General features: G+C 38.5%; 1 protein-coding gene across 3 annotated transcripts in view; it reads left to right on the top strand.

Moving 5' to 3' along the window:
* LOC124291134 overlaps positions 1-19,888 on the top strand; it is a 118,041-nt gene extending 98,153 nt beyond the window's left edge. For all 3 annotated transcript variants that reach the window (XM_046728045.1, XM_046728044.1, XM_046728046.1), the window contains exons 7-16: positions 5,500-5,676; positions 6,532-6,684; positions 12,848-12,931; positions 13,510-13,655; positions 15,298-15,412; positions 15,724-15,819; positions 16,248-16,406; positions 17,146-17,262; positions 17,981-18,079; positions 18,898-19,888. In XM_046728045.1, the coding sequence (XP_046584001.1) occupies positions 5,500-5,676; positions 6,532-6,684; positions 12,848-12,931; positions 13,510-13,655; positions 15,298-15,412; positions 15,724-15,819; positions 16,248-16,406; positions 17,146-17,262; positions 17,981-18,079; positions 18,898-19,020 (1,269 nt within the window). In that variant the 3' untranslated portion in view covers positions 19,021-19,888. The remainder of the gene's footprint in view (positions 1-5,499; positions 5,677-6,531; positions 6,685-12,847; positions 12,932-13,509; positions 13,656-15,297; positions 15,413-15,723; positions 15,820-16,247; positions 16,407-17,145; positions 17,263-17,980; positions 18,080-18,897) is intronic.
* Positions 19,889-22,981: the final 3,093 nt, after the last annotated feature.

Below are 22,981 nucleotides of genomic sequence, written 5' to 3'. Positions count from 1 at the left end.
AGATGTCCATCCAAATTTCATTTTTCTTCAGTCAAATGTACAAAGTCATTCATATTTATAACACACCTTTCAAATCCTCTATGTACTTGTAAAGCTATTGTTGTTATTCTCTGTATATCATTGCATAGATGTTTATTGGAGAGCAAAGTTTAATTAATTGTTGTAAAATTGAAAACAAGATTTTGATGGATTAGGGTATGACATCAAAATCGTAATCTCATTCACAAACATATTCCAGCAGGAAGTTCATGTATCTAACTCACTGAGGAAGAAGGGATGAAAGACCTAATTAGGGTTCTGATTTCATTGAGTGAGGAAGCGGCTGGGTTTGTCCAGTGGACTGGAATTCCCAGCAGGTTAATTAATCACAACACCAGAGGAAATGAAGACTTTGGCTAGGAACAGAATGTCTTGAGCAGCATTTGAAACCTCTCAATTGGAGCAGTTTGTAAGGGCATCTACATCTCTGAGTCCCATTTTGACATTTACAAGAAAATCATGTTGAAAAATTCTAGTCGTTTACTCTTTAAATATGTAGGTTCTAAGGTTGTTTTTAGTTTGTTTTGTGGAAAATGGGTTAAAAATGAAGCATAAAGCTTGATGGATGACAACTTCTTGTTTATTGCATAGAGCAACATTTTGATGTCGATTCTTACACTGTTATCAAGCTATCACTTTTAGAATATTTTTGACTCTCCAACTTCTAGAATGCTGATCAAACTATTAAAAATGGGTGACCATTACTTCTTACATTACAGAAACTTTATTCAGCAGTTATTGAAACTACTAGGCAGTTACATTTCCCTTCTATACTGCTGCGTTGCGCTCGTCACACGAAGACCCGGGTTCGATTCCCCACATGGGCACAATGTGTTAAGCCCATTTCTGGTGGTGTCCCCCGCCGTGATATTGCTGGAATATTGCTAAAAGCGGCATAAAACTGAACTCAGTCAGTCTATGCTGCTGTGTTTTCTGAAAAAAAACACCCAAGAACTTATAGTGTAATGTGAATGTCATATAGTGTGATCAAATGTTATGTGAATATCACACGATACATCTAATGCTATAATGTGACTATCACCTGTGTAGATCTAACGTTATTATGTGGCGTAAGTCGATTAAATGCTTCTGGCATTTTACGACATTTACAAGATGTGGGTCAACTCATCAAACCGGCCAGGCATCAAGGCTGCATAGTTGTCTTATTTCTAATGGGATTTCCAAGACAATATTGCAACATTAACATCACGATATCCCTGCCATTTATTTCATTTCCACTGAGTCATCATTATCAAAACCATTGCCATTGGCGCTTTTCTTTGACTTCCTCCCCTGTCAGAGCAGTGTCAAAGATAATCATGTCAAAAATTGGGGCAATGACGGCCTTATGAAGATGGTTGACCCAGTTCCTGTCTTGCCTCTAACTATGTCTCGTAATTCTCTGCTGGAATTCTGTTTCATAAATGTAATGTTTGTAAAGATACAACTTATGTTGATTGCATAGAGGTCATATAGCATGTGTCAGTGTTTTGTTCATAATGGAAATAGTTATTTAGGATGAAACAAAATTTAATGGTTCTAAAAGGTCTGTTTTTCTTGGAATACCATGACAACAGTTCTTTGAGGAGTTTCTCAAAAGAACTTAGGTGGCTAATTATGATTTGATTCAAATCTAAATAGAGCATTTCTCAACAAACATTTTTACTTTGAGAATAAGGTCAAGTGTGTGACTTCAGTTTCCTTTGTTCATTAAAGTCTTTGGAAAAGTTTAAGTAAAGTCAGCTTTGAAAGTATCATGAAAAACATTAAGTGTAGATATGGTAGTCTCCATACTAGATTACTCTGTGCAGTATAAACCTAGTAATGCCTATAGAGATTGGGTATTATAATGTGACTAGCGTGGTGTTTAAATATTGGGCATTATACAACTTGTGGCATTGTGACAACTGAGGCATTATAAAACTTGTGGCATTGTGGCAGTTGTGAAATTTTTACAATTGTGGCATTAGAAAACTTGTGGCAGTGTGGCAATTGTGGCATTATAACAAATGTGGCATTAGAAAACTTGTGGCATTATCAATATTGGGCATTAGAAAAACTTGTGGCATTATGACTAGTGTGGCATTATGACCAAGTGTGGCATAATGACTAGTGTGCCATTATGACTAGTGTGGCGTTATGACCAGTATGTCATTATGACCAAATGTGGCATAATGACAAGTGTGGCATTATGAATAGTGTGTCATTAAGACTAGTGTGGCATTATGACTAGTGTGGCATTATAAATATTGGGCATGTATGATCAAACTTGTGACATTATGACTGGTGTGGCATTCACACTGTATGGCATTATCTACATTGTAAGTAGTGTAGTGTTGAAAGTAACATAAAGAACCTAATGACACATTTGTAGCAGGAATTCATTGCTCAAGATATGATGTGAATGGGGAAAAAAACCTAACGATTTTTAGGTAATGTTGCATTCAGTACACCAGAGTGAAATCTTCTGTGAGGCAAAAGTGTGCTATTAGCACACCAAGTTTCTCAGTAATTGGACAGCTTATCCTCATACCTTGTTTCTGGCTTCTGCTGCCAATTGGGTGCTACAGTTCTGACATCCTCTATGTCCAGCCTCAGGTCAGGGTCATTTTGAACGGTAAACAATGTCCAGGTTGAGAAAGTGTGCGAAGACTTTTCCCACATACACATCTCAACTCGATGAAGTTCCTGACCTTGATGTGGACAGAATGTATGTCACATGTGTAACCAATGTCTTTATAATAACCAGAGATGGTTTCTTGGAACTGTCATTCTCTGTGGAAGTCATATTTCAAGGAGAATGTTAATGGGATTTTTTCAGAAATACAACTCACAGTACTGAAAGCTGAATTCTTTCTAATAGCATATTATTGTCTATGGCCTCAGTTAGCTATAACTTATATGTCATAGATTATTACAAGAGACTTCTGTCTTTATTGATCCACAAAGCTATAAAGTTTACAACTGATTTATCTGTGAAGATCAGGTTTTTAGCAATGTAACAGGCGACTAACGGGATCAGGTGGTCAGACTTGGTTGTTGATACATGTCATCGTTTCCCAGTTGAGATCGATGTTCATGATGCTGTTATTGGATTGTCTGGTCCAGACTCGATTATTTACAAACCATCCTTTACTGAGTGCAGCGTTAAACAATTAACAAACAAACGCAGACTGCTAATGCCTATTTTAATATTGAGGATTTTTGTGATGGTACTGATGATGATGATGATGATAATGGTAATGATGATGATATCATGATGTTTTGGTAATGGTGCCAATGATCACAGCAGAAATGAACCTTGATGACATTCCCTGTTCTGCTGATTAAGGCATTGATGGGTAAACTGTTTCAGCACTGCATGGCGCTGATGTCACAAAACATCTTAATCATGGAATATTTCCGAGAACCAATGTCACAGCACTCGGCATGGAGTAGAATTAGGCATTGGTAAAAGAAAATGACAAATTAACTCTGAAGTCATACATCAACTGTCACCTCTTAACTCTTCCATCAGGGGAAATTTTCACAATGCAAGGTCAAGTTTTTGTAGCAAAGCTTTCCTTCCACAGCTTGTTCAATGTGTGGCGGTTTCTGACCAATATGTTACAATGGTGGTTCTTTGTCCGTGAGACATTGGTATGATCAAGTAGAAATTCTATTTTGAAAATGTAAATCATGGATTTGAAATGCATGGGTCAAGATGATAAATTTGTTCAAAATTATTTTATTTTGTCAATCAAACGTATCTGGGGCGGTGGGGTAGCCTAGTGGTTAAAGCATCCCCTTGTCACGCCAAAGACCCGGGTTTGATTCCCCACATGGGCACAATGTGTGAAGCCTATTTCTGGTATTTCTATTTCTGATATTGGAATAGTGCTAAAAGCAGCATAAAACCAAACTCACTCACTCAAATGTATCTGATAGTGCTATAAGCAGTACCACATATATTTTGGAATTTCTGCAAATATACAACACTTATCTCCGAATTCCACATTTGGCGCCAGGTTCATGTATCTTGGTCTGTTTTACGTCCAGGAAAATCAGAGTCCTCTTTGTTTAGAAGCCTCTGTCTGGTTAGTACCAATGTTCTTCAACATTATGTAATTACGCAGGCTTATTATAGGGAAGCAGTCCTTCTTTTCACCTCGGATGACCAAACAGGTGACAAGGCTATGTTTCATGGTCGATACTGACGTCAAGCTGTTCAAGGTTGTGAGCAGCAATTATTTTGTATCTACAACAGTGGATGGTTTCCTAAGCTACCATGTAATGTTGGGGTTTGTGGACATGATTAATGAGATGCTGCTTCACCTCTGATGAGACAGGTCTTTGTGTAAATCTTTTTGCTGTCCTCCCAGAATAGGGAATCAATGGGTGATTTCTTTGGATGGAAACAGAAACTTTGAAATAGGTGATCATCTGAGTCTAATATTAGTGCTGAACAGGAGAGGTGCTAATTAGGCCCTGACTTCTGCTTCTGAGTGGATCCAGTTCAGGCTGGTTGGAGTCCCTGAAAGGGAGGTAACTCTAACCCAAATATTTCATTACACTTGAGAGAAATACTTGATGGCATTTTCACAGCATCTCTAACAGTTGATCATCACTACAGAATAGTAATAATGTTAGACTCAGAGAAATGAAGGCCATTTTGTAACGACATGATAAAAAGACAAATACCATTCTTTGAAGAGCGTTGCAAATTGCACAAACCTTATAGACCATAAATCTCTGCACAAACTAATGCTGAAGGGGTCGTCGGCACGGGTACTACCCTGGCCATAATGAAAATACAGAAACGTACCCTAGGATGATTCCATTAGCATTGTGTCGTATTCTTGATCGGAACTGTCATACTGTTGTATATTTGATTGTGTTATGTAAGTGAGTGAGTGAGTTTAGTTTTACGCCGCACACAGCAGTGTTCCAGCTATACGGCGGCGGTCTGTAAATAATCGAGTCTGGACCAGACCAGGTTTATTCTAACCCGGACCTTCCCGGGTCCATTATGTAAGTAATGAGAATACACAGTAACGGATATTTCGCAATACACATGAATACCACTCGGAATCAGTTGAACGGGAACAACTACGTGCGGTTTCGGTTTGGATTGCAGAATATGGACTCGTCCGCCTTTTAGGGTACTGGGTACGTTTCTGTATTTTGACTTTTTTTAGGGTACATATCTGTATACAGAAACGTACCTGGGGTACGTATCTGTAGTACCTATGCCGACAACGACCCCTTCAGCCAAACTAATGAAGACTTTTTTCCTTTTGGTTTTGAGGCCATCTCTAAACCAGGTACTCAAGTCAAGACTGTGTGAACATGGTCATCGACTCTATTAGGTGAAGTCAGGGGTTGAAAATACTGCCCGTTTGCAGTCTCACTCTGAACCTGGGTCACATGGTCTCTGTGATCAGCTGTGTAACTAATAGTTTTTTTCTTTCTGTTTTTCAGAATATTCCTTGCCCTGACTGCAACCCCCGGGCGATGCCCCCACAGCTGGCCCCTGATGAAGATGTGCCTCCCCCTTGCCCCTGCTGTCTCAGTATGCGCAGCGAGAGGAGGGAGACGATTCAGGAAATAGTGGAAACGGAAATCAGCTATGGAAGAGATCTGAAGATTCTCAGAGATGTATGTACTAATATTTCAACTGATAAAACAGATGATGATGATGATGATAATGATGTTGCATTGGTGGTGGTAGTAGTACTAGTGATGATGTTGATGATGATAATAATAGTGATGATGATGATGATGATGATGATGATGATGATGATGTTGCATTGGTGGTGGTAGTAGTACCAGTGATGATGATGATGATGATGATGATAATAGTGATGATGATGGTGGTGGTGGTAGTACCAGTGATGATGATGATGATGATGATGATGATAATAGTGATGATGATGATGATGATGATGATGATGATGATGATGCAATGGTGGTGGTGGTATGTTGCATTGGTGGTGGTAGTAGTATGCTAGTGATGATGTTGATGATGATAATAGTGATGATGATGATGATGATGATGATGATGATGATGATGATGATGATGATGATGTTGCATTGGTGGTGGTAGTAGTACTAGTGATGATGTTGATGATGATAATAGTGATGATGATGATGATGATGTGTAAGGTTCATGGCACTGTTCATACATAATGCATGCCATTATACCCTGTTCAGAGTTCAGATGTAAGATCATGGTCATTGGCTCATCAGAATAATACCCACTTTCCTTGTTCTTTCCAAGTGGTAAAAGTCACATACTTAGTCCAATCTAGACTTTGTTCCTTCAAGAAGCAGACTTGCCGTTATGAACTGTTCAAAGCAACATTTAGGATATTTTATGACTTGGAAGTTTCATATGCACTAGTTTGTTAAGAAATAAGAGGCTCAGAAATTTGCAGTTTCATAATACCTGAGTTAGTTGACTCTATTGTGTACATATATTAGAATATTGACCCTGATGTCTTCTGTTTCCAGGAGTTCTACACACCAATGAAGCAGAATGTCATGCTGACCAGTGACCAGCTGGAAGTGGTGTTCGCCAACCTGCACGAGCTGATACAGGTCAACGAGCAGTTCCTACACAAGCTGCAGAACGAGGTGGCCACTGCCGCCAACAACAACGAGGAGGTAGGAACGTCACCAACAACACTGCAATTTGATCAAAAGTCCAATTCAGAGTGACACAGGTCTTGCTGAACCTTAGGACATTGTTTGGTGCTAACAAACCAGAATATAAGATTCAAACTCTTTTGTTTTTACATACATCAATGAAGACATGATCATGGGTTCAAATTAGGAGATAAAGCATTTCTGTTTTCAATTTTGCAGTCCTTTATCATCGATAAAAGACCGCTTAATCTAATTAAAAAAACGAACGCATTAGCTGTAAATTTTGGATTTGAACATCCTGTTCAGAGTTTCCAGACACACCTGTGGACACAAGTGCATCAACAAGCCACAGATGATGAGGCCATTAGTTTCTATAATGACAAGTGGAACTACAGTAGACTATACTGAACATTAATATAATGAGTGAATTTAGTTTTACACCGATTTTAGCAATATTCCAGCAATATCATGGCAGGGGACACCAGAAATGTGTTCCATGCATTGTACACATGTGGGGAATCGAACCTGGGTCTTCAGCGTGGCAAGCAAACACTTTAACCACTAGGCTACCCCACTGAACTGACAGGTATAAGAAAATATTTTTGGTCCTGGCCACGTGTCGAAATGTATACAACACACTATGCATGTGAAGCCCATTTCTGGTGTCCCCCCACTGATATTGCTGGAATATTGCTAAAAGTGGTGTAAAACTAAACTCACTCACTCTTAATTAATGCACTGCAACATGCTGAGAAATGTACTTAAACACTTTGGACATTGATGTCACAGTCAGTGACTAGGAACAACAGATTCATTACTATATCTAGTGTCCTGACAGTTTGAATCTTCTCCCATATTGGGAGTTATTTATAATTTACTAACAAACGACAAGAAATAGGGAAACGAGTTATGTAAAGCTGGTATATAAGACCCAGATGCCTGATGTCATGGTTCTCGTCTTATATAATGTTCTGGACGGGATCTCATTAGTAGACTCTTTATTGTACAGAACTCAGTTGCCTTGTCCTAACAGGTTACACTATGTTTAGCGTGCCGATCGTACCGGCTGCTTTGTCTTGCTGATTCTATTCATGGTGTGCCATGGTTTCGTTTCCTGGCTGGCTGTTAGCAAGACTAACTAACTTAGCTGTATGAAGTAAATCTGATTGGCTTTTGTCTGCTGTAATACATCTATGATGTCACTGTTGTTTCAACCATAGATTATCTGTCGGGAATCTCTCCACATATTTTAAGGTCATTCACCTATGAGGTGAGGGGTAGCCTTGTGGTACAGCGTTCTCTTGTTACGCTGAAAACCTGGGTTCAATTCCCCACATGGGTACAATGTGTGAAGCCCATTTCTGGTGTCCCACACTGTGATATTGCTGGAATATTGCTAAATGCGGTGTAAAACCCAACTCACCCACTGATAAGATGGATAGGTTGTCACCACAGTCATCATACAGTGGATGGGTACCCGGTAGGATGAGACTGAATTCAGAACCTTAGACACCAAGCAGCTTGGTTTGTATTCTCCCCAGGAAGCTTTGAATGAAATATGAATGTACATTGATCCACTGAGTGATATACACATTCATTATTTGGACAGAGGTTATTAATATAGCTGATCAGTCAATCAGATCTTGATTATACACAAACCACCTTGACAAACATGGAATTCTGTGAGTTTTGCCGAAAAAAATCTTGTACACTCAATTAACAAGCGATAAAGTTTTCAGTTTTAGAAAATGAAATATATATCACCCATGCAATGTACGCGATTGTCAAGAGAGTGAGTGACACAGGCCTTCCTCGGAGCCTTTGTGTACAATGTTAATACCATGGCACTGAATTGATGACAGTAATTGGATTGTCGCCTACTTTACTTATCTATTTCAAACACTGACCTAGCTGTGCGAAACTGTGGCTCTCACTTACTGTATTTAGGGGACTTTAGTGGCAAGATTGATACTGTAATCATAAAATTATAGGTGCATAGGTCGCCAAGTCATTTAAGGTGCCACAATTTGCTGGACGGAGTCACATCCCTTAGGGGTATAGGTATCCTATGATCATGAATGGGGTATAGTGCTTAAAGCTTTTGTTCATCACGACCAAGACGCAGTTTCATTTCTCCATATTGATAGAATGTGTGAGGCACAATTCTAGTGTACTCTGCTGTGATGTCTCTTTAATAAAATCAATGTAAAACCTTGCTTGCATACTCAAATAGTTCCAGCATGGTTTCAAAGCTATTATGTCATGAAGTCAAAAACATGCCAGTATCGCTTTTCACTAAGATAGTATTAAAAAGCAGTTATCATTAACTGATGACATCAGGGAGAGAGAGTGAGTTTGGTTTTATGCTGCTTTTAGCAATATTCCAGCAATATCAAAGTGGGGGACACCAGAAATGGGCTTCACACATTGTACCCATGTGGGGATTCGAACCCGGGTCTTCGACAAGCGAACTCCTTAACCACTAGGCTACCCTATCTCCACTCAGATGACATCAGACATGACGGGGCGGAAGAAATATCCATATTGTCTTTTCTCAATGTAATGAATGCCAATAACAGTCTGTATGAATCATATTTTATTTAATGTAACTGGTAGTTATTATTTTGTTTACATTTCATTACAGACAGGTTTGACAGGTCTGCTTTTGTTATTGTATGGAATGGACTGTAATTTCATTGATTTGGATCTGATTGGTAGAGGAGAATAACAATGTCAGGTACTGGACACCGAGTCTTAGAATAATGGGCTTGAGTAATGAAGCAAGTGGTTTCGGCTTAATATCTGTTAATGTCGCTTTGAACAGTGTTTCAGCTGAATCACAGCTTGTCAACTTGATGTTAGATTAACGCTTAGTCTCTGAATATATATTATTTTTTAATAGAAACAAACAATTCATTTTAAATTGAAAAGGAGCCCAGTGAGAAGGGAGAATCTGACCTTGACGAATTATGAACTTGCTTCGTTTAGGGCTTTAGCATTGCAGAAAAACATGGCAGAAGGGAAAATAATGTGGTTCAGGTACTGTGAGACAGACTAACTTGACGTGGGAGGACAAGATCTGATTCAAGTCTTACACTGGCATCTCTGTGGTGATGACAACCTTAAGGCAAATTGGACCTGGAAATGTTGATCATAGGTTCCTGACACATGTAAGGGACACAACTCTGTGCAGTGCTTTTGAGGACCATGTGACAACAGGCAACCACATTTTACATGAGTTAGATGGATTGCTTGATTTGATTGTGGTTGTGGTTATTTAGACAACCTTACATGGTTTGAGCAATCAGGATTCATTGCCATTTGGACTTTTAACAGTGTGTGTAGATGAGATTTAGATTTAATCTGCAGTTATAGTTGAAGGGAGTGATTATAAATTTTGTGCATTTTGGAAATATGCAAAGTTGGCTGACTTGGACTGTGCCACAGAGGTTCAATCATTATCATTTGGGATGAATAGGTAGGAATATTCATGACGTCTTTGTCTTTTACCATCAGTTTCAATAAATGGGAGTAGGGATATATTTGACATGAAATTCTTTTGTCACTGTCAATATTATATCAACAAGCATTCGCTTCTGCCCAGAATGAGTTTCCAAACATTGAAATGTCACATTCGATCGACATCCAAGGAACCATCATATGGGGATGTCAGGAAATGACCAATAACAAGACTCGCAGGAATGGCAATAACATAACATGCTATATATAGACATGCCAAGATCCTGAAAAGCTTCCGATGTATTGATTCTGATTTGTTGTGGTGATATTCTAAGCCGTGGACAAACTATTTATAGTATCCCCGGGGACTGGCTTGATGACTGATGAATGGATATAGGGGACAGATGTACTGAAATAATTCATTGCCTGCTGGTAGACTTGGGAGAGGAGACAAATCAGTTTGACCAGTAAATACGACCAGAGGACATGCATCAAATGAAATCTGATCAGGATAGGTTTTCTAATTTACATGCTTCAGTTGTTTGCTTATTTAGCATGGTGAATCTTACTTCTATCTAGCTGGACTAGACATGGTCATGTATATGAGACACCGCAAATAGTAGTGAGAAATACATGGGGGAAGGAATGTTTGAGACATACAGGGCATAATAAGCAGGACACATGTAGAACATAAGCAAGACACATGCAGGAAGTGTTCAAGACACATGCTTAGGTCCATACATGTACAGGACCTAAACAAGACACATTCATCAATCATACAAGACACATGCAAGGCACATAGAGGGCACTTGCAAGACACATGCATCAAACGTACAGGGCACATGCCAGACACATCCAAGACACAGGCATCAAACATACAGGGCACATGCAAGACACATCCAAGGGCACACATGCATCAAACATACAGGGCACATGAAGACACATGCATCAAACATACAGGACATATGACAGACACATACAGGACACATGCATCAAACATACAGGGCACATGCAAGACACATGCATCAAACATACAGGGCACATGCAAGACACAGGCATCAAACATACAGGGCACATGCAAGACACATGCATCAAACATACAGGACATATGACAGACACATACAGGACACATGCAAGACACATGCATCAAACATACAGGGCACATGCAAGGCACATGCATCAAACATACAGGACACATGCAAGACACATGCATCAAACATACAGGACACATGCAAGACACATATTATGTCAGTACTGCAGATAGTGGCTTGAATAATGCAGACTGGCATTAAACTACAACAAAGAGAACAAGAATAAATATTCATCACTCCACAGCAACATCACCGTGAGCCAGTGTAGGTGTAAAGTGCTCCTCACTAGTACGGGTGCATGTTGTTGACAGGGAGAATGAAGGATTAGATGGGTACAATCTGATGTATATCGACTGAGAAGTATTACTAGAAACTGTGATAAGTGAAGGAAGCTCTATCATCAGCCGTCTGAGCTGATTGAGTGGGGCTTAAACAACATAAGTTGTAGTAATTCCGCATCAGTCTAGATCATAATGGGCTTGGTTGCAGTGTGTCAGTGTATGTTACGTTGGGTGGAGTCAGGATTACACATGATTAAGGAATAAACAGATAGGCTCACTTGGATGGATTGATTGATGTGTTTGCCACATAAATATGTTTTTGTAAATATGAATTAGAAATTAGGTATACATACTATTTTGAGTTCACCTTTTCGCGAACACCTGGTATCATCACTATTTCATAGTGATTCATAAACACATGCTCTGTCATCGTAGATCGCATGTGACAATCATTGGATTGTCTGGTTGAGATCTGATTTGTTTACAAACAACATCATACAGCTGTGATACTGCTGAAACAAATATCTGCTCATGATATAGGCACAACTGTACAATCAACTCTGCTTTTGGCAGAGATTTCTTGTGAACGTGGAAAGGGTTTTGTCACTTCCATTTACAACATGAAGGGAAGGTTTTCCACTTGTTGTACTTGTTATTGAGTAAGTCTATAACTATAAACTTTGGATAATTGCAAGGATAATGTTTTTGTTGGGAAGCTTTCCCATGGATATCCTTAAGAGATCTAAATGTACTTTTGTTTGTAAAATCAAATTCACTGTCTGGACTTTTCATAGGGATTTATCATGGCTTGCTCAGACGTTGATATTCATCTTCTAGTCTGAACATCAGAAATAAATATCAAATTAAATACCTTCCAATTTTTAAAACTATAAATAAATAATGTTATGGCCTTGTAGACACCATAACAGGCAGATGTGAAGAAACAATCATATTGATTTCTAAAGCAAAACCAATGTTGTTTTTATGCAAGATTATAAATAATGGTAGTGTATCCAAGGTGAATTGCAGTGGTCAGTGTCTAAAATACTTGCTCAACCCACTAATGACCAGTAGTCGGTTGAGCTAGTTGTCAAGTCCATGTAATCAGTACATGCATAAAATGGGCATTCAGAATCAGAGTTGTCAGGATGTTACTGATCGTCATCAGAAACTTTCAGTAGCAGGCAAACAAAATGAGTTTACACGTCTTAAATTTAGACTTGATGTGGCTTCCAGTTTGCCTGAGCCTATTCCTGTTATTTCCGCTGTGACATCATCATTGGATTTGAAGAAAATGATAATAAGAAGAAGAATGAATGGAATTTGTGACACTATTTTTGTTTGTTTCAGAACCTCTCCAGTGTGTGTATCGGAAACCTGTTTGTTGAGTCATCCAGCATGTTTCTAGCATTTGAAAACTACTGCGTCAACCAGGTAGGTTTAGGATACAAGATATTTGAAGTTTGATGAAGATCAGATGTTTTTGTTTTCCTGTTTGAATCTGCAGTTCTTAAGATGAATTGATAGAGGCTAGGTTCTCAACCTATTCTCATGGTAAATGACAGGTAAAGGCGTCAGGTGGTTAGACGCTGTGGTTCATAGTAAGTCATTGCATGCCAAAGGCGTGGGAGATTGCTTATAATATCAAACACTAGTTGAACTCCAGTTATTTACTAAACTTTCAATTTCTGTTGAGTGAGTGAGTGAGTTTGCTTTACGCCGCACTCAGCAATATTCCAGCTATATGGCAGCGGTCTGTAAATAATCAAGTCTGGACTAGGCAATCCAGTGATCAACAGCATGAGCATCGATCTACACAATTGGGATATGATGACATGTGTCAACCAAGCCAGCGAGCCTGACCACCCGATCCCGTTAGTCACCTCTTACGACAAGCATGGGTTACTGAAGACCAATTCTGGATGAAGTATCCCCTGACAGCTCCCAGTTTACATTACTGAGATTTTGCTGACTGTGTGACAAGGAGTCAGATTTGTGTCCTTCCTTTCTAGGGCCAGGCCTCCCAGTCCTTGGAGCAGATCGAGAAGGAGAAAGAACTTCTTCACACCTTCCTCCAGGTCATGCAGCGTGACAACTTCCTCCTGCGACGTATGCATCTGAAGTCCTTCCTCATGGTGCCGGTCCAGAGAATCATGAAGTGAGGAACTCTTTCTTAACACATCTTTTTGTTGAGGCACTTTTTAGTAAGGAATGGCGGAGTGATGGTAAGGAATGGCCGAGTGATAGTAAAGAATGGCTGAGTGATAGTAAGGAATGGCCGAGTGATAGTAAAGAATGGCCGAGTGATAGTTAGTAATGTCTGAGTGATAGTAAGGAATGGCGAGTGATAGTAAAAGAATGTAAAGAATGGCCGAGTGAGTGATAGTAAGGTAATGTCTTGTGATAGTAAGGAATGGCCGAAAGGATAGTAAGGAATGGCCGAAAGTGATAGTAAAGAATGGCCGAAAGTGATAGTTAGTAATGTGATAGTGATAGTAAGGAGTGATGATAGTAAAGATAGAAAGGAAGCCGAAGTGATAGTAAGGAATGGCCGAGTGATGAGTAAAGAATGGCCGAAAGTGATAGTAAGGAATGGCAGTGATAGTAAAGAAGTGATAAGGAATGGAGTGAGTGATAGTAAGGAATGGCCGAATGAGTGATAGTAGGAATGGCGAAAGTGATAGTAAGGAATGGCTGAGTGATAGTAAAGAAGGAATGGCGATAGTGCCGAAAGTGATAGTTAAGTAAGGAATGGCCAAGTGATAGTAGTAAAGGAATGGGAGTGAAGTGATAGTAAGGAATGGCCTGATAGTTGATAGTAATGGTAAGGAATGGCCGAAAGTGATAGTAAGGAACGGAGTGATAGTAAGGAATAGTAAAGGATAGTAAGGAATGGCCGCGAGTGATAGTAAGGAATGATAGTTCTGAGTGATAGTGATAGGAATGGCCGAGTGATAGTAAGGAATGGCGATAGTATAGTGATAGTAGTGATAGTAAAGAATGGCAATGATAGTAAGGAAATGGGCTTGAGTGATAGTAAGGAATGGCAAGTGATGAAGTAAGGAATGGCCGAAGGTGATAGTAAGGAATGGCCAAGTGATAGTAGGGAATGGCTGAGGATAGTAAGGAATGGCCGCTTTGATAGTAAGGAATGGCCGCCTTTGTGGATAGTAAGGAATGGCCGAGAGTGATAGTAAGGAATGGCCAAGTGCTAGTAAGGAATGGCCTTGATAGTAAGGAATGGCCGAAAGTGATAGTAAGGAATGGCCACTTGATAGTAAGGAATGGCCACTGGATAGTAAGGAATGGGCTTGATAAGGGAATGATAGTAAGGAATGCCGCTAGTGATAGTAAGGAATGGCCGCCAAGTGATAGTAAGGAATGGGTCGCTTGATAGTAAGGAATGGCCGTTTGATAGTAAGGAATGGTTGAGAGAGAGTAAAGATACAAACAAAACTAGTTATTCCTGTGTTGAACTTAAATGGCAAAGATATGGCTGAGAAATGGCTGATTAAACTCACTCATTCCAAAAAGAATTTCAGGAAAGAATGGACCACCTCTAATCCATGCATTTCTGAATTCAGTAAATTGGTGATGAGGGTGCCATAATTGCTGATGAATATCTATAACGTCATGACAATAAAGACCAACTCTGTCAGCATCACGGTTACAGAAACTGTGGACTCCGTCTAAAAAGTGTTGGCCTCTGGATATGGTACACTAATTGTATCAGTAAAATGGCTTGTATAGAATCAGTTGAAGGTTCCCATGTGTTCAGGGTTTGTGTGGCGTTGTTGCAGGTACCCTCTCCTCCTCAGCCGCCTGTACAAGTCCACTCCGTCTCTCCACACTGACAAGGAAGATATCAAGATGGCTCAGGGCAAGATTGAAGACATTCTAGAGCACATCAATGCTGTGAGGATTTGAGCATTTTCATTAACTAGATCAAAGCTTGACGTCAGAAACATTGTGAAAAAACTAATCAGCTGCACTAACATTTTACAGACATTTCACTGAAACCCCAAGAAACAATGTTTTTTTGAAAAATCTATAATTTAATCAGATTTGTTTGAGGGCTTCTTCGATCCAGTTTGTTATGACAGTAGATATATTTCGTTTCCAATGGATATGGTTGACGCCAATGGTCCTTTGGACACGTGATGCAATAAAAAAGTATGGTTATTTTTGTCAGGCATTAAAATATTGTCGTGTCTGTGTTTTCACAGAAAACCAAGTTGACAGGATCTGGCAGTTTCCGAATTAAGAGGAAGCGTTCCCAGTCTCGCAGGTACAGCCTTACCGAGAAGATTGAAGTCAACAGGGTAAGTTATTTCAAGGTCATTTTGACTCAAGTCTTTAGAATTAATTTAAATTTAAATTCAAATTTCAATATCGTAACTTGATTGTTTTGGTATGGATATTATTATCATTATTCTGGATAATACGGAACGTAAATTCGTTTTAATCAATAGTTGGTTTATAAATATCTGAAACCAGTAGTCTGTTTGGAACTGAAGTCTGGTGTTATGACTTTCCTCAAATGATGAATCTAAAGGCATTTATCTCATGAATAGATGACTAATGCTTAGTGTCTGAATATATAACTTTGATGGAAACAAATAATCCCATTTAAATTGAATAGGAGCCCCAGTGAGTTAGGAGGGGATGGGCGTGAGGGAAAATATTGTGGTTCAGAGAAGTCTGAATGAATGTATGGATCCAGGGCTATAAGAAACTGTTATTCATTCAGGTCGCCCTGGAGGTCCTGGGTTGGAACAAGAAGGAGGCAAATGACCTGATCACGAGCCGCTTGCTGTACGCCACACCCACAGATCACACTTGGGCTGCCAAGAGGTGCAAGAATCTCAAGTTCACAACTATACATGGAATACTTCTTACCCTTGGCCAGGTGAGCTAAATTGCTGTTGGGTACTGAATGCTGCATGATAGCATTGTCCATTAGCGCTAAGATACCCTAGAGTAGAATTAGCTCTAAGTACCATAGTGCTCATAAGAGCAGACAAATATTGAAATCTGGAGATTTTTGGTAAATAATTTCATAAATGGGGAACTGATATGATGAACTATCTACCTGTTGCAATCAGAAACTTATATTGGAAGATTTAATACTGATAAGAAAAGTTTTGTGATGTTGCTGAAATATTTCTGAATTTGCTATTAACCCTACTCCCTTGCCATCACCATAATCTGGTGCCAGTTGAGCAAAACCATCTTAGTCTGGATTAAAGGAGGAGTTACAATAATCTAGCACTAATATGGCTTTTTCAAACAAGGCTCTGTTGTTTGAGCAAGCAATTCTTTCAGCTTGGTACATGCCATGGTGGTTCAGACTTGACCCTGGCCTTTAAGTACTGACCAGTTCTCTGTCAGAAAGATAATGATAGATGTGTTTAAATGTGCTTGTTATGAAAATCTAGGTGGGCTGGTTGTTAGGAGAAGAGGAGATTTGATAATATGTAAACCAAAAGTTGACATGGAATCCATTCCTGAAAGTGTTCTTTGGTGAAGTTTGGGAGTCGTATTCTTAGCACTAAGAGAGTTGGTTATAGGCCAGTTAAACGCGAAAAATAATCGGGATCAGGATTCAGTGTGTGTTGTGGTTTAACATGTATGATCTATTTGTGCAGGCAAAGCATGAGAGACGAGATCGTGAACACAACTTGGTGTTCCCAAGGCCGAGCTTCGTCCAGCAGGCTGCCGTGGTGCTCATCAGGGAGAAGAATGGGAAGTACCAGCCTGTCAGGGTGAGTGATAGTTGTTAGCGTTCTTCTCATCAGCTCTACCCGTGAAGATCCGGGTTAGAATTGATCTTCAGTAACCCATGCTTGTCGTAAGAGGTGACTAAGAGGCTCGCTGACTTGGTTGACACGTCATCGTATCCCAATTGTGTAGATCGATGCTCATGCTGTTGATCACTGAATTGTCTGGTCATGACTCAATTATTTGCAGACCACCGCCATGTAGCTGAAATATTGCTGAGTGCGGCGTAAAACTAAACTCACTCACCCATTCTCATCAGTTCAGGGATCTATTTGTGATTCTGAAATAAATGCATTTGGCAGGCAAATTGGGCAAAACAATTATTTGGTCCTGAATTCTGGGAAATTTAAACAACACATTTACATAAAGTAAAACCAAGCATTCACTAGAAGGGTGGGGTAGCATAGCAGTTAAAGCGTTTGGTTGTCACACTGAATTCCTTGGTTCGATTCCCCACATGCATACAATGTGTCAAGCCCATTACTGGTGTCCCCACCGTGATATTGCTTGTATTGCTAAAAGCGATGTAAAACTAAACTCACTCACTCACTCTTCCTTCATCAAGATATCACAATGCTAATTTGGATGAAATCTGACCTCATTTTAACACTCAGCCATAGAACTGCCTGGCTCACCCTTGCTTCTGTACAAGAAGCCTTGGACTTGGACTACATGTTGTTGAGGCTCATGTTTTCATTGCAGGACCCTCTGATGCTGGACAAGTGTGTGGTGACAGTCGACCAAGACTATGATGAAGTGTTTGAACTCCATGAGTGGGGGCGAGAGGCTCTGGTCTTTAAGGTAAGACTACCTACATGTGCTTCTATGCTGGTTTGGCAATAGTCAAGAGTTGAGTATCATACTGTCATGGGTGAATGTGTTTTGTGTCAGTGTTGGTATAGCTAGTTCATTGTGACTGTTAGATATTGAGTCAGGACCACGCAAACCTTTGACTAAAACATGAGCAATTAATGATTATAGTTATAGAGCCTGACCACCTGGTATTATTTTGTAGACTTTTGCATGCAACAATAGGGTCTGAACCTTTCCTTACCAGGGGAACATGGGAATTTATTATCACACTATCTGTTACTGAGTGAGTGAGATTGGGGTTACGCAATATTCCAGTAACATGAGAAATGTTGGGAATCACACCCGTGCCTTTGTAGGATGAGTAAATACATGAACCAGCAAGCTACATGTGACAATAACAGAACAAATCATGTATACAAAAGGAAGGAAATGGAGACAGGATCAGGATGATGATGATGGTGGTGGTGCTAGTGATGATAATAATGATGATGATGATGATGATGATAGTGGGGGTGCTGGTGGTGGTACTGATGATGTTGGTGCTAGTGATGATGAAGGTGATGATGTCATCATGGTGCTAGTGATGATAATGATGAAGATGATATTTATAATTATGATGATGGTGCTAGTGATGATGAAGATGATATTTATAATTATGATGATGGTGCTAGTGATGTGATGAAGATGATATTTATAATTATGATGATGGTGCTAGTGATGATGATGATGATAATGGGGGTGCTTGTGATGATGATGATGATGATGATGTTGGTGCTAGTGATGATGATGATTATGTCCACTTTCAGGCAGAGGAAGGCAGCAACACTAGGCTTTGGGTCCAGCATCTGAAGCAGCAGACCCGAGACCTGGGCCAGTGGAGGAGGCGGCGGAATGCACTGCCAAATATCATGTTCAAGAACACCGTATGACACGTCGGCCCCTGACCCCTGGAGGGTGTTATACTCACATATGGTTGTCATATCACCATCCTATCCCAGCGATGTCTTCATCCTGATTGTATCGCGGTCAGCACTTGGACACAGCCCTTGCGTCATCAGTCCCAAATTTGTGGTGTTGACCCTGGCCTGACACGGTCAGTGAGAAACGTTGGAGAAGAAGTCTTGTGAGAGTTGCCTGCCAAGGTATTGCACAAGAAAGCACGACAGAGTGAAGCCAGTTCTAACTTGACATACTGGAAGAAGCCTCAGGCAGACTGAAGGAACGTGCACAGGGGAGGTTACTCCTGCAATGATTTGAATCACAACCAGAACTGGTTGCAATTTGTAAGGGAGGTAACTTGTCCCAGGTGTAAAGAAATATTTTTACTTGGACAGAGTAATGTTTTTGCCATGTGTCTTGCAAAATGTCTTGCCAAGTTGAACTTAAGAGAATAGTACAAGGCATGAATAAGTTTTGCCAGCACATGTTGATGTTAGTTTGATGTGTAGGGGAGATAACTATCAGTCTTTGTTAGTTCGGGGAGATGGACTACAGGAAATATCGTTTAGTGACAAATAATGTTTTAGGTGATTATGATTACATATAAATGATACATTTGAATCTATGGGAACTAGAGCTAGCACATCCCAATTCATTTTTGGGTTACAATGGTCAATCTGTTAAATGGTTAAACAATTGCTGAAAATAGTAAGAATGTATTAGTAAGGATGAAGTTATTGTGTATAGCAAGATGTGAAAACGTTATTTATTGAAAAAAACATTCTGTGACAATTGTTTTTCAAAAAGTGCTGCAAAAGTGCTATTGTTATAGATTGATTTATAATTTTTGAAATAAGGATGTCTCCAATTTTTAACATTTGTTAAACTGTAGGCATTTGAAGTTTAATTATTTGTGAAGTTTTGATGTTAGTTGCAATTTTGTCTTAAAAAACACCCCGGTCGAATAAAATAAAGTTATGGTGTATTTAATTAATACTGATCTCTAAAACATTGTTCTGACTTATATGGGATAACCATATTTTTCGAAATCCAAATTAATCCTTGTTACTGATAGAAGATAATTATGAAAAATGCTTTAATCCTTGATAAAAATGATTATATTTAGTGACGGAATTCATTGGAATCTTCAGATCTATTTTCAGAACTTTTAAAGGTTGAAAATCATTTTGAATGGTCAGGTATAGTTCTGTTTGTACCAATGCTTGCCTAATGATTGATTGATTCATGACAACTAATTCAGAATAAAAATAAAATAAAAATTTGGGGGAGAAAATAATGAGTATTTTTAGTATCAAGATATCGTTAACACTCTTTGTATGCATGAACAACTAGACAGTGATTGTGTGGCACTACTTACTTTTATAGTCATGGTCACAGAACTACTGAATCATGGTGATGATTTGTTTATAGCTTGTATATAGAACATTAGTTGTTAGACTTATAGCATCTCAAACTGGTGTCTAAAACATCTATGCACCTTATGAAATTATCAATAAGTAATTTGAAGATTTTCAAAATGTCAGTATTTAGAACTGTGTGGAAAGTTATAGATTGATTATGAAGATGAAGTCCTGGTTTCTCGCCACTGTTTCCCAATATCTAGTCGCACCTGTGCTTGCACATTCCAAAGAAAAACATGTACAAATGTATATTTTCATCAAGTATATATACTTGAACACACTACTGTGATAATATTGCGTTTAACAGATCTGTATGAAAATGTGTCATTTATATTTTGATAGTAAGCTTTGAAATTGTACATTCATTTATTTATGTTCATCATGTTGTGAGCGAAATGGGGTCTTATGTAGATTTTCTAGAATGTCAGATTGTGATGCTGTTATTTAAAACAGAAATTTGATGTTTTTTATAAGGGAAGATATGACAGAAAGATTCACTCATTCTTTCTTTGATAATTTGTTGACTGATTTTGAGAACGAATTGTTTGCAGTCGTGTCTATTTGGTACCAGGCATGTATTTGGTGTATTCCACTCAATGACTTGATTTCTTCAGTGCTATTTGTTGTTTCCATTCTTTACAGAACTGAATGAATAGGAACGTCCTTGTTTTTAAAGGTCACTTGAAAGGTCAAGGTCACATATTATCACTGCGTGTAATTACCTGGATAATACCTCCTGGTATTTCCCTTATCTGTTGATTATGGCCATCTTAATTCCAGGAAACTAACATATTTTGTAATATTCAGTCGATCCATTTCTCAAGATGGCCGACATGTCAGCCATGTTGGATATATCATTTAACACTGGTTTCTCTTACAGTGTTTCCAAGGATATCTTAAGGTTGTGAAGACTGTTGAGAAGTGCATTCAGATCTGTGAACTGTATAAGTTTATCTGTGAACTGTATAAGTTTATCTGTGAACTGTATAAGTTTACATCGAAGTTTTTCGATTTTTTTCGAATAGATCTGAATGTAGCTAATATGTCATTTGCCAAATTTGATTGTTTTGTAATTTGATATCTTCATGATGATTCACTTAAAATTGCTAAACGTTGTTTGTTTAGGCATGACTCAGTGTTTAGCAAGTCTTGGCTTACAAGTTAGTTATCATAAGTGCATTTTATGACATTATAAACAATATTAGAAACATGGTTGTGTTAAAACTTGTGCCTAGTAACAAAATTAAAAACATCTTAAAAGAATAGAAGATAAAGAAGACAGTATTTTTAGTGTGTATACTTGTCAACTTAAAATGTGCATTAACACTTAGAATTATTTGATAAAACATGACAGGTTTTATAAGTAGAGAGTTTAATATGTAAATTGATTTGATTTTTTATTTAAAAGAAAAAAAAAGCACATGTACATTTGATAGGAAATCTTTACTTGCACAAGAAACCACATGGTCTCTGCTTGCACAAACCATGAAAAACAGCAAACAATAATTGTCTCCAAACATATTGTCCATATATCAAAGGAAAAGTATAAGAAGTGGTAATATTGACAAAAGTTTAGTTCATAAGACATGTTTTATTGTGAATATCATATGAAACTTGATGTATGTGTTTTGATCTTTAGTCCACCGTTAGGAAGATTATTTGATGTGTTTCGAAAGTGTTAGAAACAGTATTTTTACACACACACTCGAACTAATAATTGATAAAATGAAAACTATAGTCAGGAAAAGAACAACCCAAGGCCTAAAAAAAACTGTTGTTCCGATTACCCAACCGACCCTTGAATTCTGGTGCCGACCCTAGTTTATAATAAAATAAGCTTTCAGATACCATTGTTTTTGCCTGGCACCAATGGACATCGGTCATTCTGATAGAGAAAGTCGAAATGATGTCCGTAAGCTTGATTGAATTAACAATTATACATTGATAAATGTGTTATTAGTTCATACTTTACTTCTAAAAAAATGTAAAAAAAAAGAAAGAATTCCTACCTACCTACCCTAAATTTTAAAGAGGTGTAATCGGAACCACATGTTATTTATTTGGCCTAATATAGTTGTATACTCTTGGTAACACATGACATAGTCAGAGGTTATACCAATTAAGGATTTATAAATTAGTTGCAAATGGATCTACTCATGAAGATAAATTGGAAATAATATGAGTAACATAATATACTCAACAAGAAAAGTAAAGGACCACCCCAATATTTATCATTTAATTATTATATGGATCATAATATGAACTGTTAGATACTGAAATATTTGATAATCAAGGTGGTCCTTGACCTTTTTGTTAGTATATGTTGAATATGTAATACAGATAAAGTGTGTTGTCAATTTACTAAACATAACCAGGTAATGGTTTATAGTTACAGTGTGTGTTCTCGATCATATTCCAACATGTTTTTGACTGGCTGCTTGTTGTTTGAAACTCAGATTCACATGTTTGTCAGCGTAATCCCCACGTTGTTGGTTGTTCTAAAGTGGTTAAAATCAACAACATCTGTCAC

This window comes from Haliotis rubra, unplaced genomic scaffold, assembly GCF_003918875.1.
Source record: "Haliotis rubra isolate DU_JTF1 unplaced genomic scaffold, ASM391887v1 Scf483, whole genome shotgun sequence".
NCBI lineage: Eukaryota > Metazoa > Mollusca > Gastropoda > Lepetellida > Haliotidae > Haliotis > Haliotis rubra.
The sequence above is the reverse complement of the archived record's forward strand: the minus strand, read 5'-3'. Positions and strand labels throughout refer to the sequence as shown.